The following is a 7,285-nucleotide window of genomic DNA, read 5'->3' as shown; positions in this document are numbered from 1 at the left end:
TAAGTGGAGTAAATTTTCAGAAAGCCTCGAGCACCTGCTCTCTGAAAAACTGGTTGCATTAAGGTAGCTGAAGATGAGCACCAAGAATTGCTGCATCCAAAGTGAGTTTGCATTAGAAATCCCAAATTCCCTCACACTGGTACTTAGGGAGGACCTAGTGCTTTAGGCAGCTCTGAAAATCCTAGGCACCATGCACAGTGCGTGTTTTTCTCTGACACTGGCAGATTTAGGTAAACATCTTCCACCTAGACCACTGCAGATTTAGTGAAAAGAAGTATTTCAATAGCTTTATTTTCTCTTAACTCTAAGGAGGACTAACTAAATAATTCAGGGCTAGCGATACTATATTATCTCACTGATAGTTTAGAAAACAGATGTACTTCGTGGATACAAATAAGATGTAAGGAAATGAAATGGTCTTTTTCCTTTTTCTCTTCTAAAACTTAATAGCTGGTTTCAGATTTTGTCTAATAGTCTTTGTTTAAGACTTCACCATTTTAAATATTTTTTTTCTAATTTTTGTTTCTTGTGATGTGTAAATAGCTAAGAAATATTAAATACTGTAATGTTCTTTAATTAAGACAATAACATTTCAAAGGCTAATGTAAAATCAAGCTGCTAAAGTTTACATTTTCTCTGTCCAGCAGTTCATTTATACAACTGCCCTGAGTAGATGCTATTATGCTGCTTAGCAAATGGCCTTTAAGAGTTTAAAAATAGCTCAGTAAAGCTACTCAAAGGTAATACAACACTTCTCAGGCATCTTTAATTGGAGAGAAGAAGAAGAGTTTCCTCATCACTTAATTATTCACTCAATGATTTATACACAATGAAAACACAATTGAAATGTTCAGGAGAACTAATTGTGCTTCTTCCTAGGCATGGGACCATGAGCTTATTTTTCAGAAAGGCAAGGTTAGAAATTGTAAAACTAGTCCTATTTTTGTGGACCGTTTTAGCTGCTTTTATTAAACTCTCTGTTTGTTCCCATGTGAACCAGTGAAAACAGTTATTTGCTAACATATATTGTTGTGAGATTTCTTTGCGAAACCTCACTGATCCCCTTTAACAAAAAGATTGTTTTATTTTAAAATTCCTGTGATAATCAATTTGCAGTGTTTCTCAAACTGGTACAAATATGTAAAATCTGTGCTTTTAAAAGCTTCTGCTTTGAGTAGCCTTACACTCCATAATTGTGCCCTAGCAATTGTCAAGCTCTATTTCATGCCCCATTCACGAACATTATAATTTTTTGGGATGACATATCTTAAAGAATTTGAATCTAAAAGTTCCTTACCTAGAGCTCCCATTAAATTATATTAATTTAAAATATCTATGGAATGATATTGTCACCAAAAAAAAAAAAAATCAAAAAAAGCAAAACACTAAAACAAACCAAAACCAAAACCAAACCAATCGGTTTGGGGGGAGGGAGTGTCTACGAAAATGACTCTTTACAGTAAGTAAAAGAGGTTTATCACAGTTTTGGCAGCTTGCATGAGTTCATACCAAAAAAAAAAAAAAAAGAAAAAACAAAACAAAACAAAAAACCAAAAAAAGACATCTTCCACACTTTAAAAATAATAAAAAAAAAACCAAAACCAAAAAACTTTCACGCTCTGTGTGTGCCCTCTCAGTTGTAGGCCCTGAAGCAGTAGACCCCGTAGAGCTTGTGCTTCTTGTCGGGGAAGCCGACGAAGCGCACGGCGGCCTCGCTGGGGCTGCAGCGCTTCCGCGGCCGCGAGATGGGGTAGCGCACGCTGCCGTCCGCCAGCCAGCCCGCGTCGCAGCGGTCGTAGCCCAGCAGCTTCCAGGCCGCGAAGATCTGCCCCACCTTGGCGATCTGGGAGCCGTCCTTCAGGCAGGCCTGCACGGCCTCGTCGTAGGTCAGCTTGGTGGGGTGGATCAGGTAGTAGAAGCGACCTGGGGAGAAAGGGGGAAAGGCGGAGTTGTTAGCGGTGCGGAGGTTGGGCGTCGGCGGGGCTGGAGGGGTTTTGCAGGCTTAAATCTTGGGATCACAGAATCACATAGAATTTCAGAATGACCAGGTGGGAGGAGACCTTCAAGATCTTTGAGTCCAACCACAGAATGACCAGGTTGGAGGAGACCTTCAAGATCTTTGAGTCCAACCACAGAATGAGCAGGCTGGAAGAGACCTTCAAGATCTTTGAGTCCAACCAGAATCACCACGTTGGAGGAGACCTTCAAGATCTTTGAGTCCAACCACAGAATGAGCAGTTGGAAGAGACCTTCAAGATCTTTGAGTCCAACCACAGAATAAGCAGGCTGGAAGAGACCTTCAAGATCAGAGTCCAACCAGAATGACCAGGTTGGAGGAGACCTTCAAGATCTTTGAGTCCAACCAGAATGACCAGGTTGAAAAAGATCTTCAACATCATCGAGTCCAACCCAGCCCTAACACCTCAACTCAACCCTGGCACCCAGTGCCACATCCAGGCTTTGTTAGACACATCCAGGGATGGTGACTCCAACACTTCCCTGGGCAGAACATTCCAGAACTTTATCACCCTTTCCATAAAAAAATGTTTTTCCTATTATTCAGCCTATATTTCCATTGGAGAATCTTGAGACTGTCTGCTCTGGTTCTGTCAGTGCTGCCTGGAGAAAGAAACCAACCCCACCTGACTACAATGTCCTTTTAGGTGATTCTGTGACCTCAATGGTGTTACCTAGAGATTTTTACTTTTTATGCACTTTTCATACACTTTTCATACATCCACAGCTCTGTTTACCCAGTTATACAGCTCCTGGTATTTTTCCTACCCTTTCTCTAAGATTTTACAATAATAAGCTGACCTTTTAGCACATTCCTGAAATACTGTTTGGTCTTATTTTCCAGTAAGGACCTACAAGAAAACAAAACAGGAATTGGGACATAGAAGCCCTTTGCACCAACCCAAGAGGCAATTGAATCTCCTGTTGGATGTACCTCTTAGATAACCTGATTAATTAACCTCATAAAACCTGCAGAAATTCAATACCATTGTGCCTATAGCTCATGACTATAGATACACCTGGAAGGAACTTCTTTTTTATCTTACCATTTTAACACTGTGGGAAGGCTTTTTTTCTGCTTTGATTTCAGACAACAATACAAGAACACTGACTTTTGAGGAGAAATGGGGATGTTCTGTTGAAGGATCATGTGAAACAGTGGTTAATTTAGGTCTGTGGCAGTTAGAGGTTGTGTTAGTAAAAATATTGTGATTTTTTTGTATGGTGAATTGGTAAGTGTCAGGAGGAAAAAAAAACCTTACTCAAAAAACAGCTTAGGTACAGAAAACAGAGTATTTGAACAAACAACAACAACAACACATCAAAAAAAAAAAAAAGGAAGGAAAAGGCAATGCCATATTCATTTCTTCTAATATCAAAGTATGGCATCTCCACCTGAAATCACATTCAGTGATAGCATTTTAGGGGAGGGTAGCTGCAGGTGACACGTGCTCTTTTGCTCTCTGACAAGGTGGTGACCTTATTTCTGATTTAATACAAGCAAAATTTTTTTTTGTTTCGTGAGAAAGCCGAGGTATCCAACAGCTTCTCAAGAGCAGAGTTTGAGCCTGTGGTGGAGCAAAATTATGTCTGTTGTAAGTCTTCACCAGCAGTTCTGCAGCTCTGTTTCTCTTTAGGCATCAAAGGGTATATCCTCACCACAACACGAGACTGAACTGATAGTGCTGCTAAGAAAAATGTTCCCTGTCTCAAGGTAATGAAAATATATGCCAGAAAATAAAGCCCAAAAAGCGAAGTCTACCCTACTAATCAATAGTATTAATATTGATTCCATTTATCAGGGCAATAAACACTCATTGTGAGCATTTCATTCATTATACTTGGGGCTATTTATCATCACTGCTTTGACAGCCAAGTGGACTGCAGAAGAATCATGTTTTTTTGAAGGCATTCAGTAATTTCCAAATAAATTCACAGCTTTTCAATCTGCCTGCTCCTGAAGAGGAGCGATAGCTGAAAAAAGTAATTTTTTCTTTATTCTTCTGGGCATCTTCTAATTCCAGAGCACACTCTTTACTGCTTAATTATGAATGTACTCCAAGACAATATCCATTTTCTGCCTCACAAAAATCAGGTAGATATACAGAACTATGCCTAGTATGAGATGATTTTCTTGGTGAAGAAAAAGTGGTGAGCAAGTTAAGAGTTATATCAACTTCCTATTCCTGCAAAAATCAAACAGGATTTTTTTTCTAAATGAAGGAAAGTCAGGTCAGATCACAATACAAAAGTAATTGATTTAATCCTGTCTAAAGGCTGGAAATTGTATATAAAGATGAGCACATTTTAAAAAAAGGCATTTACATTGCAGCTGTGGTGGAAGAGAAACTTTTAAAAATTTTCATTGATGTCAGAGACAGTATCTACAGAATTTCCATAGAAAACTATCGAGAACAGGTAATCATCCCTTTGTAGAACACTTTTTAAAACTCTGTTTTGGCAAGCTGGGAGCCTTTACAATGTGCTGCTAAAGGGAATGTTTGCTAAATGGAATCCTGTTACTGATACACTGTTAAGAGGTTTCCCCAAAGCAAACAGGATTTCTGATTTAGGGGAACAGGGGTTTGGACTGATAGTGGGTAAACTTCACCTAGTTTATGAGTTCTTCTTCAAACCATATGTCAGTGGAATGTAATTTCCTAGGGATTTGCAGTAAGGTCAGGCTTTTGACATATGACATCAATAATAAAAACTCCTATACTCTGCTCCTCCCTCAAACAAGAGAAATTTAATAGTAAACCCCACAGGGCTGCAATGTGTAACCAGAATGTCTGATTACATAAAACTCCATCAATAAACTCTGTGCAGATTTGCAGTTTGCCCCCCCTGATATTAGGGAAGGGTTCCTATCTGTTCAATCTCAGAATTTATTAATAGATGTGGAAGGATAGGGATGAATTTTCTGTCTCTCTCTCATTGATGCCTGGTGGTTGGGTCACTTCTACAGAGGATCCTGCCTGATTTGACTCCTCACACCCAAACCATGGGGCAGAGGGTTTGTGCCAACCTGCCCAAACCCCATCTATAACAGCTATTTTAGGATTTTTGTGTGTAACACAACAGCTGAAAGAGGAAAACTCCAGCCACTGACCTACACACCCCACACCCTTTTGAATGTGGAATTTTGAGGGATGAATCACACTTGGAGATTTTTTCAAGCTTAGTGCTCAATTGAGAGGCTTATTAGTAAGTTTTTCTTATATAAAAATTAAAAAAAAAAAGGAGAGAGATATTTAAGACCTGGTAAATATTTTGACATCCAGTGATCCCCTCAAATAACTCATTTTGAATTAAATATTTGAGAAAAAAAATTTAAACACACCAATACCAGTAATGACTCTGGTGAGTCAGAAGCAACCACTGCCAATAAAGGGTGTGTGATTTTATTTTGGGTTCAATTTCTCTTTTTGGAACAGTTGCTACATGTTCACAGTGATAAAATACTCTGAAATGGTCAAATGAACAGTCAGCATTATTCAGACAGGACTTTCCACAGCTTTCTCCCATTTAAATGGCAGAGGTGGCTTGCTTGTCACATGCACTGCTGTAATAAACAGGTGGCTCACAGCTGTGCTTTTAACATGCTCTCAAAAATGTGTTCCTCGTGTTCTTAGCTTTGTTAAAACAAGATTTTTACTTGATTATCCTAGAGCTGATGAAAGATCACTTATGCACTATGGTTCTGTGGAGAAAGTATATAACAAAATGCCTGTTAATGAGGGGAAAGTGGGATGCAAGCTGTACTTGTACTTTGCTTTATTTTCTTTTAAAATGCTTAATTATAGAGGACCTGATAAATACATTTACATTTAGCTCTTTCAGCACTTTTCAGTGTGAAAGATTCTCAGGGATTTTCCTTCAAAAAAGAAAAAAACTGTTGTCCTTCAGAAGACCTTTGAAAATAAATAAAGAATAACCACTCAGCTCTTCCATTATACATTCTTTGGTTTATGGCTATTAGGCTCAGTGGGGAAGATTGCAACAAAAGGATTTATTTCCCCAAATTGGAGAGAATCTGGAGAGATTGCATGGGAGAGGAACATCCTCATTCCTTGGGACAAGGAAAGGAGAGAAACTGAGGTGACTGCAGCCTTGGAAAAACTTTGGATCATCTCAGCTTTTCCAAAGATGACATGGACTAAAGTGGCTTCCTCTGGGCAGGACAAGTGAAGGAGAAATTGCCTGTGAGAGAGCAAAGCTGAGCCCTCAGACACCAGGAAATTCCAATGTGGAATTTTCAAATGTAAGTTAGACCCTCTCCACTTGTGTACATTCATTTTCAATAGCCTTTATCAGCACAAGGAATGTAAAAACAGATTGGGAAACATATTGCCAGCCAATGCAGGCACAAAATTTTTTGTTATTTCAAAATATTTTGATGGATTTCTCAGACAGCATCAGGCTGTGTTACTCTCTGCTTTGTTTTATTAAATACAATCACTATATATATGTTTATAAACTGGTGGACTGCTGGTACTATTAGATATAAAGGGTGTAAAATTATTTCATGTTCTTGGATACAAAACGTGAACAAATCTTGTATGAACCAAGTGAAAAATTTGAGTATAAATCAGTATAAAACAGGCAGAAAAAAATGTTTGTTGTATTTGCCTTAGTCTATGAAAAGTCATCGTGGAGGGAATTTCATAAAGTTACAAGATTATTTGATATTGCAGCTTTGTTCAAGCTATTTCCCTGCACAGGTAACAGAAAAGCATGTAAAAGTTTTTACTAATGGTATAATGTCCTCATTTTTAACCATTAGTTTTTGTGTATCCAGGTCATCACAGCTGGGATCCAATAATTCCACAGGGAAAATACTGCACCTGGATTTGAATTCTGCATTGATGATTACAGTTTCATTCTTTTACCCAAATGGCTAAATACCATGGCTTTTACCTTTCTTCTTCAGGTAAAAAGCAAGCTTTGCATGTATTTTAGACCAAGATTTTTTGCTTTTACAGCTGAATTATTTGAAATTGAACCTTTTTTTTTTTTAATAATCTCTGAGCTCATAATCTATTTCGGGAATTTTTTTTTTCCCTACAGAGAAACCATTTAGAAGGTATCTAGACCTCACTCTTTTTTTATAGAGCATCCCACAAATTTTTTTAAAATTCTCCTAATCCTTCCCTGCTCCTGTGGCCCTTGGAATTTTCCCATCTCCATTAAATAAAGTTGAAGGCTCCTCTGTTTCCTACTATCAGGAGACTCCAGCAGCCACTGGGAATGCACTGTGTCCCAACCA

The 7,285-nt window shown here is 38.4% G+C and overlaps 1 protein-coding gene across 1 annotated transcript in view; it reads right to left on the bottom strand.

Annotated features, from left to right (window-relative positions):
- Positions 1 to 1,104: 1,104 nt before the first annotated feature.
- HAPLN1 (hyaluronan and proteoglycan link protein 1) overlaps positions 1,105 to 7,285 on the bottom strand; it is a gene marked incomplete at its 5' end in the record, with an annotated part of 32,240 nt that continues 26,059 nt past the window's right edge. The window contains one exon of the mRNA XM_084225204.1: positions 1,105 to 1,923. Within this exon, the coding sequence (XP_084081330.1) occupies positions 1,634 to 1,923 (290 nt within the window). The 3' untranslated portion in view covers positions 1,105 to 1,633. The remainder of the gene's footprint in view (positions 1,924 to 7,285) is intronic.

This window comes from Fringilla coelebs, assembly GCF_963513975.1.
Source record: "Fringilla coelebs genome assembly, chromosome: Z".
In the NCBI taxonomy this organism is placed as follows: Eukaryota; Metazoa; Chordata; class Aves; order Passeriformes; family Fringillidae; genus Fringilla; species Fringilla coelebs.
The sequence above is the reverse complement of the archived record's forward strand: the minus strand, read 5'-3'. Positions and strand labels throughout refer to the sequence as shown.